The 22,222-nt window shown below is 41.2% G+C and overlaps 1 protein-coding gene across 1 annotated transcript in view; it reads right to left on the bottom strand.

Annotated features, from left to right (window-relative positions):
• Cow (Proteoglycan Cow) overlaps window positions 1–22,222 on the bottom strand; it is a 711,953-nt gene that overhangs the window by 54,685 nt on the left and 635,046 nt on the right. The window contains exons 7-8 of the mRNA XM_065232724.1: window positions 5,231–5,353; window positions 4,986–5,157 (exon numbers count right to left, since the gene is read on the bottom strand). Coding sequence (XP_065088796.1) covers window positions 4,986–5,157; window positions 5,231–5,353 — 295 coding nt within the window. The remainder of the gene's footprint in view (window positions 1–4,985; window positions 5,158–5,230; window positions 5,354–22,222) is intronic.

The raw sequence follows: 22,222 nt of genomic DNA, 5'->3' as shown, positions 1-22,222 counted from the left end.
AATTGTATGCACATCGTTCATTTAATTTTTAATAAATAATTTGTCTTAATTCCCCCACTGCTGGCCCACTCACCCTAATCACAAAAAATAATAATACGTTTTCAATCAATTTTCTATCCCGGTCATATAGCCATGGCTCCAGCATACCCGGTATTAATAGCTATGAGGTGTCAATAGTTCCGCACTGTGAGATGGTGATTGGTAACCCTACGCAATAAGCGTTATACATCAAGCACACCTACCCCTCGGCACGTTCCTGACATTCCCGAGCATGGCGGCGGGTATCCGCTCGTTATTTCCCTTGCAGCTTTGCCTCACGATCCCTCTTGTTTAGGAGTTCATCATCCAGCTTGACCTATGCTCTATCTAACAATGGTAGGCCCCTCATAACTTTCCGTCCCAACATAACTTCCTCTGGTGCGATTCCTGTAACTGAGTTCGCGGCAACGTTGTGAGCACGCACTGCTGCCTGGAGCTCATCTTCGTATCTGGTTCCCTCCGTTGATGCAATGTCCATCGCTTTATTAATCAATTTCTTGTAATTTTCAACAAGCCCGTTTTGTTCCGGGTAGAGGGGCGTTGAGAATATAGTAGTAATTCCTCTCTCGGAACAATACCGTTTGTACTCTTCTCCTTTAAAAGGAGGACCATTATCACTCTTAATGCTTTTTGGGAAACCCTCTCCGTCGAAAATTTCTTCTAGCACCTTTTTCGTGTGATTAAAACTTGTTGATTTTACTGATTTTGCAATTAAATATCGCGATCTGTAGTCGACTACTACCAGAATGTAAATGCCACCATATCTCGCGTATGGTCCATTAAAGTCAAGCGCAATTGAATCCCATACAGTTTCTGGAGCAAAAATTCGCTTAATCGGTGTAGGTTTCTCAGGTCTACCATTCACGGTGTATATTTTACAACTGTTGACCCAATTCTCCGCATCTTTTTGCAGTTCTGGCCACCAAACACGTTCTCTCAATATACTTTTAAATTTGGCAGTTAGTGGGTGTCCTTCATGAGCGACCTCCATGGCCTTTTCTCGGAAGTCGCTGGGAATTACGGCACGTCCATTTTTAACCAGAATCCCATTTTTCTCGTATAAATCCCTTGCCACTAAATGAAATCTACGGAGTTGTTTGGACCAGTTTCCCGTCTCCAATGCTTGAAGAACTTGTTGTAGGGTTTCATCTCGTGTAGTCGCTTCACGCACCTCCCTCTCGGTCAGAAAATTAATCGTGTTTGCTTCAAGTCTAGCGATTTCCCAGGGACTGGAATTCTCATCAAAAGGATCGTCGAAACCCCCGTACAAGCGTGACGATGGATCAGCTATATTTTCCCTGCCTCTTACGTACTCTACGGTGTAACTGTAAGGACTTAACCTTAGTGCCCATCCATCTGCTCTTGTAAGGGCCCTCCTAGAACTCTCTCGCGATCTGTCCAAGATGAACGTAACACCCTTCGCATCCGTTCGTAAAGTGAAGTGTCTTCCAAGAAGAAAATACGAGAAGTGTTCAACGGCCCATACAGTACTGAGAGCCTCCCTCTGATTTTGGGCATACTTCCTCTCCGTTGGAGTCAATGCCTTAGACGCAAAACTTATTATACGGTGTTTTTGGTCAACTGATTCTTGCACAAGATTCTTGCGCCAAGTGCATTAGGAGACGCGTCGGTATAGAGGTAAGTTTTATCGGAATCTGAAAAGTATCCCAATGAAACGATACTATTGGCTATCCTTTCCTTGATCAAATCGAACGCAGTCTTTTGTTGTTAACCCCAATTCTATGTTTTTGCTGTAACCACGCTCCAGAGAGGATTTGTAAGCTTTGCAAAATCTTTTATGTAGGGACTAACAAATGAGGCGAGACCAAGAAAGCTTCGTAATTCGGAAACAGTTTGTTTCATCGATATGGAAACCGTTCTCATCTAGTTCATGACCTAGGAACTTAATACGAGTTTTTTTTCTAGTTCGCACTTTTCTTCATTCAAGGTCAGATTGTTGGCCCTCAAAACCTGCATAACGCGAGCAACAGTCGTTCGTAGCTTTTCCAGCGTTGCAGCGAATATCATAATGTCATCGATATAAATGATAACGTTATCAAAATCATTCAATATGCGAGTCATTTCCCTTGGAAAAATTTCTGGAGCGCAATTGACTCCAAACATCAGCCTCGTAAACCGGTACATTCCATTTTCCGTTAGGAAAGTTGTTAGATCCCGAGACTCTTTGCAAAGTTCGAGATGGTACTAAGCGCTGGTGAGATCTAGCTTCGAAAAGGCATTGATATTAAAGTATCCCTTTCGTGTCCATGACATTCCTGGATGCTTCCGAAAACTGTCTCGAGCGAAACAAGCACAGTAGCCCTGAATAATTCAAATGATTCCCACAACCGTGAGAATTTTAATCAGTGGCTCTGAGACATTCGCCGGACTACACCAGCAAACATCTTTCAGGAAACAAACACAGTTGCCTTGGATGTCCGAGAAAAAATCATGTCACCAGGCCCCATGACATTCCTTGATGCTTCCGGAAACTGTACCATGCCTTGAAACAACATGAGTTACCTCAATTGGGTTCTTTAATTTTGAAAAATTAATTGGTTTTTATATATCATCTGAAAGAACTTCGTTTTCTGAACACAGCGATATTTTTTTCGAACCCACACACTTTCATCTCGATTTTTAAATCAAGATTTAAAGCAAAATAATAACTTCACTGTTTGACACCAAACTGACAAACTGACAGCTCGCTCCCATACAAAGTGACACCGAGGGGCGTTAAAAAGGTGATTTTTGCAAATGTAATCGTACTTATTTAAAATAGTTCCAGTGTATCAAAATTGATGAAATTTTGGGTTTGGGTTTCATTTAAATGCAGATTACGAATATGCATTTACCTCAATACCCTTAAAGAACCCAATTTGGTCAGCTTATAGAGAACCGATGGGTGAAAAAAACACAAATAATCGCAGAGGCAAGAGAGCGATAAAAAGTTGCACAAGAGGTTGAGAGGGTGAGGGGGACAGTAACATAACGGCGGTAAAAGCACAATGGCGGCTAGCATTCCAGCCTAACAAAATGTTCACTGCACGATGCCACCTGCGAGATGACTCCCCCTCCCCCCTATTCCCCGAAATGGATCATTTGATGATCGTCACAAGGAAAAAAACCAATAGTTAGAACCCTCACTCACCTTTTAACTTTAAAAAAAAAATACCTCCGGTTCCTTCGTCCACTCGGTTCTTGGAGTTTTCACTTCACTTTTCTTTATTTTCCTATTCATGGTGATTGGTAACCCTACGCAATAAGCGTTATACATTAAGCACACCTACCCCTCGGCACGTTATGAATCAATCTGTCACACGCACGTTTACTTGTCATCATGTTGAGTGTTTTGTTTATTTTTAAAACATTTCTGAAATCTCACATTTGAAAATATGGCGTGAAATTTCACCCCTCAAATGACTTTCAAGTAAATTTTAGGTAACTACTTTTAATAAATTTGGATCCCTTGATAAAATACTATCTAATTTCTCTTGATATCTATAACTGAAAATTGTCTACGTGGCAACTAAAAACACAACCCGTAATGATCAATTTCACCCCGGTGATCAATTTACCTCCGGATTACGGTACCTACGTCGAGAAGAGGAAATTGGTTGGGATCGAGATCAACTTCACCATAATGATCATCTTTCTTTATTTTTAACGATACATTTGTTCTGAAATTTTATTGGAAATTAAGTTTGGCAACTCTGCTCGGTTACAGCTTGATCGTAGAAGTATTAAGTAGGGGAATGTGGGCAGTTTGACCATCTTAAGAAAATCATCACTAACGATACCAAATTCAGATGAAAATTTGAATGGGTCTTAACCTAATTGGTAGTTTCAAGTCCTATATACATCAAATTGAATATTAAAAGTACACTTTTAATTCTCATGAATTGTTCGTTTTGTAATCGAAATAAAACCGTTTTCCTTAATTGGGAGGTATGAGTGCCCTTGTATACAACCGGTAAGAATATTCTGTTCTCTTGAGGCTTTATGAAGGGTCAACAATGACCAGGTTTGGCATAAAAAGGTTTAGAAGAAACAATTATTTTCTGTAGAATAAATTAAATTTAAAAAGTACTACCTACTTACCAAAGCAGTTGCTTAAAAACGTGATTTCATATGATGCAGTCATATTTATAAAAGTAATAATGCAAAATTGAAGAACTTAAGTAGAAGATGTTTGAAATATCACTGGTGCTTATATTACTCCGAATGGACTTAAGTAATAATTACTTCAGAAAAGCTTGAAAGTTTTTTGAAATCTAGAAAAACATCGTGTCATATAAGAAACCAATGTCCATTTATATAGCTGCTCAAGGAATATTAACGAAAAGTTATAATAAACTACTGATGGAACTTATTTTCTGATTCAGAAATTTTATACCATTTTTGACATTTTGAGCTAGTCTAACATTTTTCGAATAGTCGTACTAGAGAAAAGTAATGTTTTAAACTAAAACTAAATTCAGGCATTAAGCCTGCTACAGATATATTTGTAAAATATGTTCAATAAGTTGATTTTCATGTGGGTCCACATTGTCCCATTGGCAAAATGAACCCACTTTTCTCTACTCAGTTTTTTTTTCTAGTCATTCTCAAAAGGAAAAAGAAACCAATTGAATAATCGTTTTACCGAACGTTCCATATGGTACGGCATACCTACTCGATGAAACTGAAAAAAAGCATCGCAATTGAATCCAACCGATTGGTTTCGATTCGTAAATGGATGCATCAAAAGGATGGCATGTGTGCGCTCAGAGGAAATGTGTGCTTGTGCAGATCAGAAGCAATAGGATTGGGTAATTGAAAAAGGTATTCCGTCGATTTGCTGCTTGAATGGAAAGTAGCTCCTGGTTCGGAAACAATTCAGTTGACAGTGGAAATAGTGTTGTATTTTGAGTTTTGTGGAAATACAAAAAAAGGTAGCTACTCACGTGCAGCATTGTTGGATGATTTCGGCGATTTGCTGACTGGTTTATCCAGGACTTCGTTGTAGCCACGAATTTTGTGCTTGTCCTCATTAGCTCGAGAGGACGATGATGACGATGAAGATCCTGATGCCGGAGACAGTCCAAACGAATCGTACTGAGGTTGCTGTTGGCGGGCCTATTGAGTGAAGAAAGGATACACATTAGCCATGACCGCAGTGATGAGCTTCCCATGGTTTAATCGGTCTCACCTTGCTTTTGTACGAAGTGTACTTGATGTACTTGTAGTGCTTGTTGTCGTACTTGATGTCCTCCGGGGTGAAAGTGTACTGTGAATTAATATGATTGAAGTGACGGTTCTTGTCCTCCTTTAGCTGTAATGAGAAAAGGGAAGTCTCATTTATAATATATTCAAATCAGTAGCATTTTTTGCTGTTGTTTCATCAAAGTTACGACCTTCGTCAGCAAAAGGGGAGCAAAATATCAACGGTCACAAATGAACTAATTACCGGGTATTGAAGGATGAGAGAAAACGCCAAAGGAAGTAAATCAAAGTTGGATGACTGCAAAAAGTAAGCTGGAGCTTGTTTTCAATCCCAAGTGTATCTTTTCGTTTCTTGTTGGGTATCTTTTTATAGTCCCCCCGAGGCAACCGAAGAAGGACTCTGATTGCTGCAAATGGTTTTGTCCAGAAAAAAAAGAAGACATTTTTATTGCTCACTTTTTGTGTAGTTAAAAAGGACTACGGTTAGAGAACTTTCAGCGAATAATGAATATTTGTTTTAAGAAAGACGTCTTCTTCTTCTTGCTGGATTTTCACTTCTCAACTGGAATTCGTGATCTTTGAGCATTTCTACAGTTATTAGACCATTATAATTTTGACGTAGGACTACGTCTGTGATTTCTATATGGGTGTACACTTTGTGAAAACCGAAAATGGAACATGTAACAAAATTATGAAAGATTTTGAACGTTAATAACTCAGCTGCCCCGGAACTAATTTCAATAATTTTATCACCAATGGATCGGAAATATTTTTACGCATTTAATCAAAAACTTCAAAAAATGTATCACCAATTGCCTACGAAAAGCGATTTCCCTAACACAGATTTCAAAGTTAAACTTCATCCGGTCTCACCAAACGGCGTTCATTCAATCACCGCGTGGTGAGTGGTGGTGTTCTCCAGTACACAACGAAAGGCTTCCCGCAAGCAGCTAGCTATCAAGGTTGCCCTCAACCACTGATCGGATTCAGTCCAATCACCGTGCGTCTAGATATGTTTAAATCTAACATACCATATTCTTCAAGGCAACATTGGGGGTGCAATTTCAAAAACCAAAGTCGGTCGTGGCATGAAAGTGGTCTTGTTTTGTTCCAGAGATGATGGGTTTTAATTCTTAATACGCCAATCGATAGGATTTTTTTTCTACGATTCGGTTAAAATTAAGGCTTCATCATTTTTAAAAATGTCACTATTGAAAATTGCACGAATGTGTAACTGTTGCAAATTAAAATTATCACCGATTGCCTGCGAAAAGCGATTCTGATCGGGCTTATCCGAGATCCAACAATGGGAACTGGACTTCAGGATTATCAAAAGTCGCAACACGGACAGCTTGCTTCATCGCGGCTATCGGTACTGGAAGATACGAGACCGTATGGACAGTTCAAAGGCTTCGTAAACTGCAGGATACAACTACGAGCAAACTGATCGTAACGCGGTTTTATATACACGATTCCCTGGAAACAAATTAATTTTCTTTGCAGATCTTACTATCGACGAAATTCCGGAAGGATTATGGCTACTTGTACAGTAAGAGCAAGACGTTACTGCAGTGTGGTGAAGTTCTATGGTTGGGCATATTTACATGGCTGGTGTGATAATCTGTGCCGATGAAACCCCGGAGGAAAATTATTTCATGCAAAACCCGAAACCGTTGGTCGACCACCATCACTAGCAGTGCAGCCGATGCAACCCATCAGTGCGGTCCTAGCAAACGGAAGCGTCACCAAGCGTCAAGCCAATTCATTGTGTGGGATGATTTCTAGTATTGGAAGGGTAATCCGAATGTATGTACAATTTGAATTTGCCACGTATACCAGCTGATTATGCTTCGATTAAACTTTCAGCACCGGCGATTTGTCCTACATCGGCAAAGGTTGTAAACTACAGTAATGACCAGATTTTATCGCGCATCAGACTTTTATCTTTCAATAATTAAATATAACCATAATTCCAAATCAACATAACCGTAATTTTCAAAAGCAGGGCTGACAGAATCGGGTCATTACTGTATTGGTTATGTATATACTGGAGTGAGAACCGTTTTCAAATCGGTCAATTCAAATCCGAAATCGACCCAAATGATGTTGTTCCATTACTAAGTGGGCCATGCTTTACAGCAGCAGATGTGGCTTGTTCCTCGGCAACTTTTGTCAACGAGGTTGTGATTTGACTCGTAATATTTCATCGAATACCTACAACATTATTAGTGAGGAGCGACCCTGTATTGATGACCCCCGGAAATATTGTTTACAATATTTACATGACAATATTGATGGAATTATTGATGAAACTTCTGTCGTGTGGGGTGCACTTATCCGATGATGTCGAAATGCAAGCTCGGTAGCAGTGATGCCAGATTGATTTGAGCTCAATCCCGTAGATGTCACAATTTTTTGAAGTGATGAATGGGAGGTAGACATTTGCAATAATACGATGCAGAATTATGATGACGACATGTAAATAAGAAGCGTCAGTGTTTCCGAAAATGCGGTGAGACCTTTCTTGGTTTACTTTTGTGGACTTGTTAAATGTTTAATGTAATTGTAACGGAACCACAGGGCAGTTTCGTTGGGTAGCTGGGTAAGTTCCGTATTACCCAAGACCTGTCAGCGAAAACGTCAGGGAGAGTACAACGGGTGACGTGGCTCTCAAACGTCACAGGCAGCATAAAAATCGTTTAACAAAGAAGAAACACAAACGTGGAAAAACGAATAAACACAAGGAAAATTTAAGTTAAATTCTTAAAAGTAACGCTCAATTATATTCTAATCAGGCTAATCAGATAAATTTACGATCCAGTTAAAGCAAAGTGATTAGCTGGCAATAACTTCAGCTTTGCACTGGGTGACGTTTTGCCTAAAATTAGAAACTTAATACTTGTTACTAGTACGAAATTAAATAATTTCCAAATTCGGAAGATAGTTTCGGGTTAGATTACAGGAGAACACGAAACAAACTTCAAAGGATTTCTTTTTGGATCAAGTCGATCGAACGAAAGATGGACGGCAAACATTGCGTCAAATGCGATCGACCGGATACGGCGGACAATCTCGTCGGTTGTGATACCTGTACGATATGGATGCATTTTGGATGCGCGGGAGTGACAGACTCCAGAGTCGAAGTTGATCGCAGTTGGACATGCAATCAGTGCCGTGAGGAGGATTCTGTGTTGCAGTCCCAAGTGTCAACTGGTCGTTCGATGTCAAGCAAACGCTCATCGCCAACCTAGTAGATCTCAATCTGAGAATGCTAGAAGAGCAGACAAGCTCAGGCAGCTGCGAGGATGAGAATCGCTGAGGAAGAGGAAAACTTTCTGAAGCAAAAGTATGCTTTGCTCCTGGCAGAAGCGGACAATGCAGAGGATGGTGCCAGTAGGAGATCCAAGCTCAGCAGTCCAGATATCGAGAGAGCTTCCAAACTTTACGGGCGACCCCCAGGATTGGCCGCTCTTCTACAGTTCGTTCTGTAACTCTACAGAGACATGTGGGTTTAGTGATTCGGAGAATCTGGCGCGACTACAACGCTGTTTGAAGGGAAATGCTATAGAAGCAGTGAGAAGCAGGTTGCTGATGCCACAGTCGGTGCCCTTCGTTATCGATATATTGCTGAGGTTGTACGGCCGTCCTGAAATCTTGATTCACTCTCTTCTCCAAAAGTTACGCGCAGTTCCTCCGCCGAAGTCCGACAACCTGTAGTCCCAAATCACGTTCGGTCTAGCAGTACAGAATGTTATGGATCACATGTCCATCGCCAACCTAGTAGATCATCTGTGGAATCCGACATTGCTTCATGAGCTTATCGAGAAACTTCCACCTCAGCTCAAAATGCAGTGGTCTTACTTCAAAAGTGGAGTACCTACTTTCGTCAACCTGGCGACGTTCAGCGCTTTCATGTCTGAGTTAGTAGTGATGGCCTCGGATGTTACACTACCACTCGACACTCTCACCTTGAGCTCAAAATCCAACAAATCACCAAAGGAGAAGCCAAAACTGTATGAACATTCGGAGGATCAACCGGAAAGCGCTGAGAAGAACGGATTGGAGTTGTCTAAAGGGCGAACACGAAATTATTGCGACACATTCAACAGGGCATAACTTTTTTACCATTGGGTAAAAATCAACCAAATTTTGTACACTTTCTCATTGATGTGTATTGTGTACATGCTGTCAAACTCGAAGTCGTGTTTTTCGATTCAACGAAAATGGAGGTGAACCAACGCGAGTTGAGAGAACAAATTCTTTCCAAACACCTGGAATTTCCTGACCTGTCGCACCGGCAGTTGGGAAAAATGTTGAACATTCACCATTCAACCGTCTCCAGAGCCTTGAAGCGGTTCCAGGAGCGGTTGACGTTGGACCACGGCAAAGGAGCTGGAAGAAAACCGGGACCGGAGAACAAAAAGACGGAGGGAAAGGTGAAGCGGATGATTAAAGCAAATCCCAACGTCTCAAGCCGTGATTTGGCTAAAAAGATCGGCATGTCGCAGAGCTACGTCCAGAATGCAAAGAAGAGAGCTGGACTACATACATACAAGGTACAGAACTTCCCAAACCGCGATGAGCGGCAACAATCGACGGCTAAAACTCGGGCACGGAAGCTCTACGAGAAGATGCTGACAAAATATGGCTGCTGTGTGATGGACGACGAAACGTATATAAAAGCCGATTTTAAGCAAATTCCGGGGTTGGAGTTTTTCACCGGCAAGAGCAAGTTCGATGTGGACGACAAATTTAAGAAGAAGAAAATGTCGAAGTTCGCCTCCAAATATCTCATTTGGCAGGCCATCTGCTCTTGCGGACTGAGGAGTGAGCCTTTCGTGACAAAGGGCACAGTAAATGGCGAGATCTACAAATCTGAGTGCCTCGAGAAGCGCTTTTTGCCGTTCTTGCAGCAGCACGACGAAGCTCCGCTATTTTGGCCAGATTTGGCATCATGCCAATATTCTAAAAGTGTCCTGGAGTGGTATGAGGCCAATTCTGTCCATTTTGTTCCAAAGGACATGAATCCGCCAAACTGTCCGGAGCTGCGCTGGGCAATAATGAAGCGGGAACTTCGGAAGAGCAAGAAGACAGTCAAAGACGAGAAGGATATGTTAAGAAAATGAAAAAAAAGTGAGAAACTGGTACCGGATAACACTGTAAAGACTTTGATGGAGGGCATCAAGCGAAAATGCGTTCAATTTTACACTCAAGGCTCCATCGATTAACTTTTCTTTTGATTTTTGAAGTAAATATATGTATAAAACTACCCTAAAATTTTGGTTTGATTCTAAACATTATAAGAAAATTGGCATGACATTTTCGGTGTCGCAATAATTTCGTGTTCGATTAAGAAAACAAAGTCAACCATGAGATTGCGGATTGCATGCAGTTCAAGGCACTTGACATCGATGGTAAGTGGAAGGCAGTTAAGCAGAAGAACCTGTGTAGGAGTTGCCTTGTGCCTCATCGGAAATGGCCATGTCGGACTAAGAAGGAATGTGGCGTAGACAATTGCCAAATGCACCATCATAAACTTCTGCACACCGCTAGGAGTCCACCAGTTGGTAAAAAGAAAACAGCCATCGCATCAGGGTCCGCCGAGAAACCAAAGCCTATAGTACACCAGATTCTACACACTTCGGTGGCATATTCCCTGTTTCGCTACTTACCGGTGAAAATTCACGGTAACGGGCAGCAGATCAACACATACGCATTCTTAGACGACGGGTCTTCTTCTACACTGCTTGAGTCCAGCATTGCGTCAGCGTTAGATATCAAAGGGATGACAGACGATGTGCTACGAAGATCTGCAGAGCGCCTATCAACACCTGAAGGGTCTGCCGATTCGCTGCTATAAGGATGCTACTCCGGGAATTATCATATGGATAGAGCACGTCCGACTTCTAACTTCGTTGCGAGTACGTGAGGGTAAGGAAAACGAACCCATGGGAACAAAGACGCCCCTTGGCTGGTGCATTTTTGGAAAGAACTCCGATAATGGTACCGTGCTGGAACAGCTGAACCTACACCTTGTTGGCGATCCGAGAAATCGGGAGCTACACGCATGGATGAAACAATATTTTGCTGTCGAGGAATCAAGTGTGACAGTCAAGCCAGAAGCCGAAGAAGACAAACGTGACCGTGAAATCATGGAAGCAACAACAAGACGAGTGAAGGGGTCGTTTGAAACAGGATTGTTATGGAAGTATGACCATTTTTCCTTTCCGGACAGCTACCCCATGGCAGTACGACGAATGAGGGCGTTAAATACGCGGTTAAGCAGAGATCCAGTACTCGAAGCTAAAGTGAAGCTTGCCACTGGGCGTGGTGCAGAATCCGAAGAAACCGGACAAAATTCGACTAATATGGGATGCAAAAGCACGAGTAGGAGGAGTGTCATTCAACGACATGTGATGAAAAGGCCAGATCTATTAGTTGCACTGTTGTCAGTACTACTAAGCTTCAGGCAAAGGAATACTTCGGTGGTTGGTGATATAAGGGAGATGTTCCATCAGATTCTTATACGCTACTTGGATAAACAATTGCAGAGGTTCATTTTACAACTATTTCCAGAATCTTCCCCTCAAATCTACGTGATGGACGTGGCCACATTCGGCGCAACCTGTTCGCCAAGTATGGCGCAGTTAATTAAGAACAAAAACGTAGCCGAGTTCGCCGAAAGCTTTCCCAGGGCGGGGCAACAATAGAAAATCACTACGTGGATGATTTCCTGGACAACGTAGATTCAAAAGCAGAGGCTGGGCAGCTCGTCAACGAGGTTAAGTAGCGGGATTCGAAACTTTTGCTCTAGTTCCGCTGATGTTCTGGCTGAGATCGGAGAACAAAAAGCGCCAGTGATGGTATCCATGAATCTGGAAAAGTCCTTGGAAACGGAGCGAGTGTTGGGGATGGTATGGAAGCCGACGGAAGACATCTTCACGTTTGATCTGAGCACCATGAAGGACGAGGTCAGAGAGCTGATTGAAAGATCAGATACACCAACCAAACGACAAGTCCTGAAGACCATAATGTCGTTATTCGATCATGCAGTTGATCTGGAGATCCGGAACGGACTGGGATGAATTCATATCAGAAGAACTTCGAGAAAAGTGGGATTGTTGATGTCGATACATGCAGCGTCTGGATGAGGTGGCTGTACCTCGTTGTTTGTTCAAAGGGGTACCTAGCTCTGCTCTTGGCGATATTGAGGCTCATCTGTTCGTGGATGCAAGCGAACTGGCATGTGCAGCAGTACTATACTTCCGATTTGTTGACAATGCCGAAACCCGATGCACGCTGGTAGCGGCGAAAACGAAAGTCGCACCGTTAAAGCCTCATCCGTACCTCGTCTTGAGCTACAAGCTGCAATGATTGGAATGAGATTGTTGGATGATCTTGACTTTTTTTTACCTAGGGGATGAGTACTTAAGGGGGTTAGATTTTGATAAGTTCTTTATTGGGAATGACACTGATGAAGACTGCACATTGTAGTCGAAATACGTATCTGTCATGGATACCAAAATTAATTAAGTGGAATTAAATGGAAGATAACCTTTTTTGCTGTTTTATTTAGCATTCCGCTAACAACCCAATTTCATTACTTTATGAGATTCTTACATCTACCAGCGTGGATGAGTGACGCCACGTGCCTTCCAAACTGAACGTTGCCGACGTTGCCATGAAATGGAAAGACGGACCAAGCTTCGATCCGAAGAACACTTGGTATAATGCACCGGAATTCAATACCTTTGTATAAGTCAAAGGAGCAGTGGCCAAAGGAACCGTCGAAGAAGCACGTGGAGACGGATATCGAATTACGAGCTGTATTCTTGTTTCATGGAGTAACGCCTCAACCGTTGATCGCCTTATCCAGATTTTCAAACTGGAATCGACTCCAGATGACAGCAGCTTACGTTCTAGGGGCTGTTCGTAGGTGGAAGGGAGAAAAGGGGTCCAAACCGGATCTCTTGACGCAGAAGGAGCTGTGTGATGCAGAAAATCTGCTATGGTGGCAGGTACAAGCTGAAGTGTATCCAGACGAGTACGCAATTCTGCAGCGTAACCAGGCGAATCCAAGCAATCCAGTATCAATTCCGAAGTTAAGTCCACTATACCGGCTGTCACCCTTTGTGGATGAGGCCGGCGTCATTCGAATGAACAGTAGGCTCACCGCAGCACGAACCGTATCGACATTATAATTTACGTATTTAATATATTACAGCTTTGAAGCTGCGTACAACCTGCTATCGGGACGCGTTTCTCTCCCAATCCGAAACAGTAATGTAATGTTCATATAAGGGCTGTATCCACATAAATCAGGGCACCTTCAAATCACTGCAACTTTTGAAATATTGCAACGTGGGAGTGAAAAATTTCGCTGTGACTATGATTGGTGTTTACATTCCATGTTTAGTGTTCCAGATGGCAACGAATGAAAAAAACACGTCCCCGAGCTGATTTTGTACGGACTTAATGCAAATCCTGACTTGTCAATACGGGAACTTGCAAAAAATTGGATTCACCTAAAACCACTGTTCACGGTATGCTCAAATCATTTTCGGAACGTTTGATAGGCGAGAGGAAACCGAGAAGTGATGAAATCATTGGATGTGCTGATCCTGTTTATTTATTTATTCATGACTAAACATCAACAGGCGTCATTGGTCCCGATGATGTAACCTAAACTAAACATGAAAAGTACTAAAACTAAACATCAATAAGTCAATAGTCATCTCGTAAAAAAGGGACATTGCTAGACAAACTAAACTGATCTAAGGCCTGTACTCGAAAAAAATCCACCAGACAAAAGTGTTCGCCAAAAATTTATTTTAAGTCGGATTTTCTTGAAACTTCCAGATAATGAACTAATACGTATGGATAATGTTTCGGCATAATTACTTTATTCAATTTCCTTTCCATCTCTGAAAGCCCGCACCTTTCCCTTAAGACCCCTCATTACATTTTGCGCAATGGTGGAGCCAACCTTTTTGGTCACTTTCATCCATTCTTTCTTCAACTCCAGCTCGTTCTTAAACACCTTGAACGATTTTCGAACTTTGGCCTTCATTATGGCCCAAAATCTTTCCACCGGACGAATCTCTGGTGAATTTGGGGGGTTGGCGGTTTTTGGTACAAAAACAACGTTATTGTCTCTGTACCAATCCAACGTCGATCGCGCGTAATGGCATGATGCCAAGTCCGGCCAAAATAATGTCTCGCCTCCGTGGGACCGCAGGAAGGGCAACAGACGCTTCTGGAGACACTCGGTGATAAATGGCACTCGGTAAATTTCGCTGTTGATGGTACCCATTGTGATGTACGGTTTACTCAGTTTACCGCATTGGCATATGGCCTGCCAGAGCAAGTATTTTTTGGCGAATTTGTCCACTTTCTTCTTCCTTATGTCTTCCGGAACATCAAACCGTGATTTGGCAACGTAGAACTACAGCCCCGGTATCTGCTTTGCGTCTGCCTTGATGTAGGTTCCATCATCCATAACCACACACATCGGTTTCGTTAACCACTTTCGATACAGCTTCCTTGCGCGGGATTTGGCCGCCGTGTTTTGTTGACCACGCCGGTTCGGTGCCTTCCGGACCTTGAATACACGAAACCCAGCTCGTTTCATGGTTTGCTAAACGAACCAGGCGGAACACTTTGCCTTCAGAGCCGCGTCGCGAATCGAAAGGTTCGGATTACGCTTGAAATAATCCAACACCTTCCGGGCCTTCACAGGGACAGCTGTCTTCGATTTTCTTCCACTTCCAGCCCGCCGCTCGCTCGTCTGGGACTCCTTAAACGATTTTACCACCCGAGACACAGTTGTATGGGTGATTCCCAGTTGTCATCCGATCCATCTCATGGTCGCAGTCGGATTTTCCATGACGGCGCGCAAAATTCTCCGGCGATTTTCTTCTTGTTTCGATGACATCTCAATAACCACTGAACCGATTGTTATGAAATTTTGCACATGTAAACAATTCACTAGTTATACCCAGATTTTCATCAATTTTTACCAACGGATAAAAAAGTTACACAAGGATAAAAATTGTGCATTTTTTTTCGAGTACAAGTCTTAGAAAAAACGAACTAAACCTCCGGCGAAGCAGCTAGCGAGTCAGGTCAAAGTCAAATAGTGCGGAGACCTTATTGAAGAGTCTCTTTAAACCTCCGATTACGCTGAACACGCTATAATTAGTTCGCTGTATGGGCAGGCGCAGCATTGAATTATTCCGTAAGGGTCTGGATTGAACTTTGATGTCAATTTGCTCAAGGAGAACAGGGAAATCGGTGCGTCCTTGCAAAATATCTGCAATTAGTAATGCCCTGGCTGTATCTCTTCGGACCGACAGGGGCTCCAGATGGATCAGTTGCAAACGACTTTCGTAGCACGGCAATCGGAAGGGATCCGTCCACGGCAGTTTGCGTAGCGCATATCTCAGGAACCGTCGCTGAACAGACTCAACTCTTTCGACACCTTTGTTGTAGTGAGGAGTCCAGACAATCGAGTAGTATTCTAATATGGAGCGAGACAAGGAGCAGTACAACGATTTAAGGCAGTAGATATCCGTGAAGTCTTTGGCAATCCTGAAGATTAAACCTAGAATTCTGGAGGCTTTGTCGACGGCATACGAGATATGCTGCTTGAAAGAGAGTTGTGTATCCAAAATCACACCTAGGTCCTTAATTTGGCTGACGCGCTCTTTCATGGACGAAAAGGTGAAGAGGATATATAAGGAAAACCTGAATCTCTCTGTTCGAACCGTGCCCGTAAAATAGGAATGTCACCTGGTTTTGTCCAAAAATCCAAACAGCGTTTGGGGCTGAAGTCGTATAAAGTAAAAACAGTTCGCAACGACAAACAGAATTTGACGGCAAAATCATGGGCTCGGCGTTTGTACTGCGAATATTTGATGAAGTTTTCATGCGTTGTTATGGACGATGAAACTTATGTGCTGGAGGATTTCAAGCAGCTTCCAGGACTGAATTTCCATTCTGCTATGGCCAAAAATGCTTCAACTGAGTATTTCAGGACGAAAAAGCCATCGAATTTCCCAAAAAAAAAATAACTTATTAAATTATGGCAAGTAATTTGTACGTGTGGCCGAAAGAGTAAATCTTTCGTCACTACAGGCACAATCAACAAGGAGATTTACAAGAAAGAGTGCCTGCAGAAGCGATTGCTACCCTTCATCAAAAGCCACAAAGAAAACCCTTTGTTTTGGCCCGGTTTGGCATGATGCCATTATGCTAAAACGGTGATGGAGTTACGTCCAATCGCGAGATATTGGGCTCTGATGAAGTGGAAGGTTGCTGGAAAGAAGCAAGGAATCAGAGATATCAAACAATTCCAACAAATGTGGACAAAGACGGCCACCACGATATCTGAGGAGTCTGTACAAACCCTAATGGATGGAGTGAAGCGCAAAGTTCAAAAATTTTATGCAAATACCGAATAACTCTGTTTTGACTTCGTGAATTTTTAGTTCATATCCCATAAATCTGAAATAAACAACTACAATTAAAATATAATGCGAAATTTTATGTTTTACTTAAGTTTTGAAGTGTCTGGACTATTGTCAATACAGACCTTAACTACAGATTCAGAACAAATATAAATTGCTGGTGCGTATTTAAGAGCGCTTGTAAGTCTTACAAGCGCTCTTAAATACGCACCAGCAATAGTCCATCCCTTATTTCCAAAGATACGACCAATTTGTAAATTCAACCTCTTAAAATGTTCGTTTTGGTTTGAAAACAGCATATTAAAATTTGAAGTTCGTACGTTAGCGTTTAGAGGTCACTCATCGACTCTAAATGAATGGTAGTATAGGAGACCACCCATGCCTCGGCGACCACGCTACCTTCGTGTACACTGCATAGGTATCACCATGAAGCCATGGTATAAACCATGAAAAGATACTCGCACACGTATGCTGAACGTCAACATAAAACAGTATGTTACATAGTCACTCTTCTTCCAAGAAAATGTAAGAGTGTAAATGAAAGCTCTATCTCTCTCTCTCTCTTCAAAAATAGGACAACGCTGTCATGCGTAAAATGTGAAAAAGAAAATGAAAGAAGACGTTGCGGAAGTAGGCATTGGATCCGAAATCTTCTTGGTTTGTTAGGGGAAATTCCATGGCAACTAACAGTGCTTTGGAAACAATTGAAAATTTAGCTACATATAAATAGAGCTTACCTATGCCTAATGAAGTCATTATTGTAACGAACTTTGAAGCAGACGTACTAGCAGCAGTAACAGCAGTAGCAGTAACAGTAGCAGCGGCAACAATTCAGGTAGCGAGAAACCAATTGCTTTCGTGTAACCGTGACAAAGGCTGGAAACCTCTGCCCGGTTACGACAGTATCCAGTTTGTGTCTTAACAGTGGCAACCATTATTTTAGTGCGTTTAAATGCGTCGTTTCAAGCAGTGAAAAGCATCCTCAAAACGGCTCATAAACTTAGAAGTGAAACTCTCGTTAAATTTGTGGGACCTGAATGTGAAGTTATCACTGGAGCTCGTCTTCCGACAATACGGCAAGTGCTAGCTACCTTTTACTTCCAGCATCGATCCGCAAGGCTTCCGGTCAGATTGAGTGCTAGAAATACCGCTAAACAGGTGTTGTGCTTCTGGCAGAAATTAAAAATACCGGTAGTTCAGGAAATTCACTGTATTAAGAAAATTGAAACACTGCATACCGAGTTGTTTGCAGTTTGCAAAAATATGAAACGGGCAAATAGCAAAGCACAAATAAAACGCGAATCCCATTTTAAAACCAAGCTTAACGACTTGTTTGACATTGCAAAGAGCATGGCAATACTGGAAATGGAACGAAGCGCCCAGCAAGAAACGGATCCTGGTGTAAGACAGGCGATTCTCGAAGAAATAGTATTTCTGAAGGACCAGAAAGATGGCCAACGACGCGTAGATTCCATTACTGGCATCGATGGGGTTCTTGCTACCAAAATGCAGAAGAAGGTGGCAACAGTGAAGCGTAAAGAAGAGAGGAAAATGCTCTTGGCAGAACGTCGAAGAAAATGTGAAAATAAGTTGACTACTGGGAATATTCAGTTTCTTTGCTTGATTACAGTGCAGTAAATTTATTTCATTATAGCCGACTTCGTAGAACTCGACCTATCCGATGATGAGCCTGACGATGCAGACAAGCGTGTGGAGCATCGCTCACAACGAGGAACTCATAATGTTGTAACCCCAGAATTATCCCAGGCTCTTGATGCAGCAAAAGTCAGCACAGATTCTGCCACAGTTATTCTGGTAGCAGCTGCAAAATCGTTTGGGGTTGATCTAGGGAATTCTAACATCAACCGTTCCACTATGCATCGATTGCGTGAGAAATACTGGTCTGAATCGTCCTTGAAATTGATGGAGAATTTCAGTGTGCATACTGCGCGTTGGATGGCACGGGCTATCTACAGTCTAAAGATGTATCTCTTCAAGGCGCAGTTTCATCTCCACAAAGACCCGGCCGGATTGCTTGCGCTTTCATAGTTGGAGTGTATGTGGAAGCGTGGTTTTCCGCACCCTTCGCTGCATCTGTTCCTCGCAGTGATCTTAAGGAGTTCGAAAGTTTCAATCCAGATGCTGCTGGTGCTGCGCAAAGAAAATTTTCAGGCCATTTCTGGTATCTAAGTGAAGAACTAATTGGTCTCTCTGTGTTTGATACTGGCTTATCTCCCGAAGAACGAGAGAAGCTTGTCCAATCCATTCGAACAAGGCAAGGCAATGATGATCCGACAAAGAAACGGAATATTCTTCTCACTGAGTTGAGTACAATTTCGCTGGACCAGCTGGCAACTACCAATACTTTGGAATTTTTTAGAGTATTGGGGATTGATATCAGCTTCTTCGATGAACCAGTAAGTGAATGGAGTACTAATAAGGAATACCAAAAAGGAGAAGAAATCGTTACTCGGCTTCAAGTGGTAAACGACCACGCAGAGAGAGCAATCAAATTGATGCAGGATTATAACAGAAATGTGACAAAAAAAAAAGACTTCCAGAATCTGCTGTTAAATGTGGAAGATTTGCGAAAGAAACTTCCAAATAAACAAAAAACAACACTACAAAACTTTATAAATTTTTATAAGTAAAACAAATTAATTGGATTGCCTTCATTACTTTGCTTTAATCCACTTTTGAAATAACGACTATATTGAACCAAAACACATTAAATGGAAAACATATCGCTTAAAAACTACACAAAAATAATTATTACAACAATGAATGAATGAATGAATGAATGAATGAATGAATGAATGAATGAATGAATGAATGAATGAATGAATGAATGAATGAATGAATGAATGAATGAATGAATGAATGAATGAATGAATGAATGAATGAATGAATGAATGAATGAATGAATGAATGAATGAATGAATGAATGAATGAATGAATGAATGAATGAATGAATGAATGAATGAATGAATGAATGAATGAATGAATGAATGAATGAATGAATGAATGAATGAATGAATGAATGAATGAATGAATGAATGAATGAATGAATGAATGAATGAATGAATGAATGAATGAATGAATGAATGAATGAATGAATGAATGAATGAATGAATGAATGAATGAATGAATGAATGAATGAATGAATGAATGAATGAATGAATGAATGAATGAATGAATGAATGAATGAATGAATGAATGAATGAATGAATGAATGAATGAATGAATGAATGAATGAATGAATGAATGAATGAATGAATGAATGAATGAATGAATGAATGAATGAATGAATGAATGAATGAATGAATGAATGAATGAATGAATGAATGAATGAATGAATGAATGAATGAATGAATGAATGAATGAATGAATGAATGAATGAATGAATGAATGAATGAATGAATGAATGAATGAATGAATGAATGAATGAATGAATGAATGAATGAATGAATGAATGAATGAATGAATGAATGAATGAATGAATGAATGAATGAATGAATGAATGAATGAATGAATGAATGAATGAATGAATGAATGAATGAATGAATGAATGAATGAATGAATGAATGAATGAATGAATGAATGAATGAATGAATGAATGAATGAATGAATGAATGAATGAATGAGTCGGAATTTTCCTATAAATTGAAATTGTCTATGAATCAGTGCATGATTATATTACACATTACATGCTGGGTTAGGGAGTGTCAATCAGGGCATCCAATTGAATTGAAATGGATGAGGAGAGTGGCAATGCCAACTCTTTGTCTTTAACATTTCGTGAATAGAGGGGAATAGATTGGGGTATCATCCTGTTGGATGGCTTCCTTTTCGACTAGATGTATGATTCTGTTATTGGAAGGAGATTTTCAACTATGGTTGCACGTGGGTGATCTGCCCCGTTCTTGGCCCTTCAAACAATGGCAGGTTGAGTACAATTAGAGGTTATTAAGCTAATCAAACCGCACAGCTAGTACAGTCCACAGCTACTGACAGGTGTCTTGCTGCAGTGAGTGGTAGTTCAATATCATATCATATCATATCATATCATATGATCAAAAAAAAAAACGAGAAGGGGTGGTAATGGTTCAAATCAACCAATATCACAGCCAACTCATCATCACAAAATCAAAGCTATTTAAATATGCTCGGATACTTTTCACTGGTAGGTGGATAGGTAAGGATAAAGTCAGGAGCAAAATTGATTGTTTGAAAAAGAAGTATTCGAGATTTTACTAAATATTGTTCGCTCAAAATTACCCAAAAATACCCATTCTTATGTTTACATTCATTAAAGAAATGGCCTAGCAGCACACAAAAGCTATTTAGAAAAAAAAGAAATTCATTCTACTTAAATTTAACAATTTCTTCTGCCTATATTACGGCCACCCACTTCGAAGGGCCACCGTTGAAAAATCAACCAATCATTAAAATGTAAATTAATCTAATTTCTTCCTTGATGCTACCACCCACTTGGCCCTCCTTAGCCTGCGCCATCATCGTTGAGAGAGAGCCAATTAATTTGATGACCCTGCACCGCCCGTTCCATGGGAGTGTGGGAGTACAATTAAGGTGATTATCTCCTTTCAATTCAATTATCTTGCAACCATTAAAATTGACCGGTAACACTCTGTTTCTCCTTCTGATGATTCGAATCCCAGAGAGAAAGAATTCAATCATCAGCCGTACTGGGAGATTGCTGGGACATTCCTCCTATTTTGAAAAGAATTAACGTTTGAAACGTCGTCATCGTCATTCGATACGATCCGCAACTGTGCAGTGAAAAGTTTCTTAATCTGGTTAAAGTACATTACTATACATATGCTGTGATATGGGTTCATGGTGCGAGATAGAAAAGCACATATTGTTGTTGCTGTTGTTGTTGCTGCTGAGTGGGTAGGTACCTACCAGGTGGCTCCGGTTGCTCAGGTTATGGAGACGTGACGTGAAAAACTTCCCTCGTTCGTTACTGAGATTCTTGTCGAGCTTAATTAGAGTTGAATCACTTTCTGCTTGGGAGGGAGTGGCTCGGATCAGTGAAAAACGAAGAAAACACAATACGATACACCCGAGTCTGGGTCTGGCACGTGTGTTTACTGTGTGGAAAGGTGGCATATTCGCATAGTGATAAAACGAGCAGTATTAAAGTTTTGCAAAACACTTGAAGTTTTTCACTAAGCTGCGATTGATTTCGTATTTTTTAATTGCAAACTTAATTCTCGGCTAATAAAATAAATCTGAGCAGGGGCTCCAATGCCAGTAATCGAAACATAAAAGTCACATGTCCGAGCAATCTTGTTAACTTACTGACATCCGACGATACGCCCGATTTTCACATAAAAGCAAAGTAATTAAAGTATAAATTTCCATAATTGCATTTTACGATCTCTTCGCCGGAATCAGATCATTTTGGCTGGCTCCGGCTTGGCTACGGAGTGGCGAATATCAGACTGCGAAACCGAAAGAGACATTTTCCCCTTCCTCGATTCCGA

Source organism: Ochlerotatus camptorhynchus, unplaced genomic scaffold, assembly GCF_037179485.1.
Source record: "Ochlerotatus camptorhynchus isolate MF236.1 unplaced genomic scaffold, CSIRO-AGI_Acam_v1.1 ptg000371l, whole genome shotgun sequence".
In the NCBI taxonomy this organism is placed as follows: Eukaryota; Metazoa; Arthropoda; class Insecta; order Diptera; family Culicidae; genus Ochlerotatus; species Ochlerotatus camptorhynchus.
The sequence above is the reverse complement of the archived record's forward strand: the minus strand, read 5'-3'. Positions and strand labels throughout refer to the sequence as shown.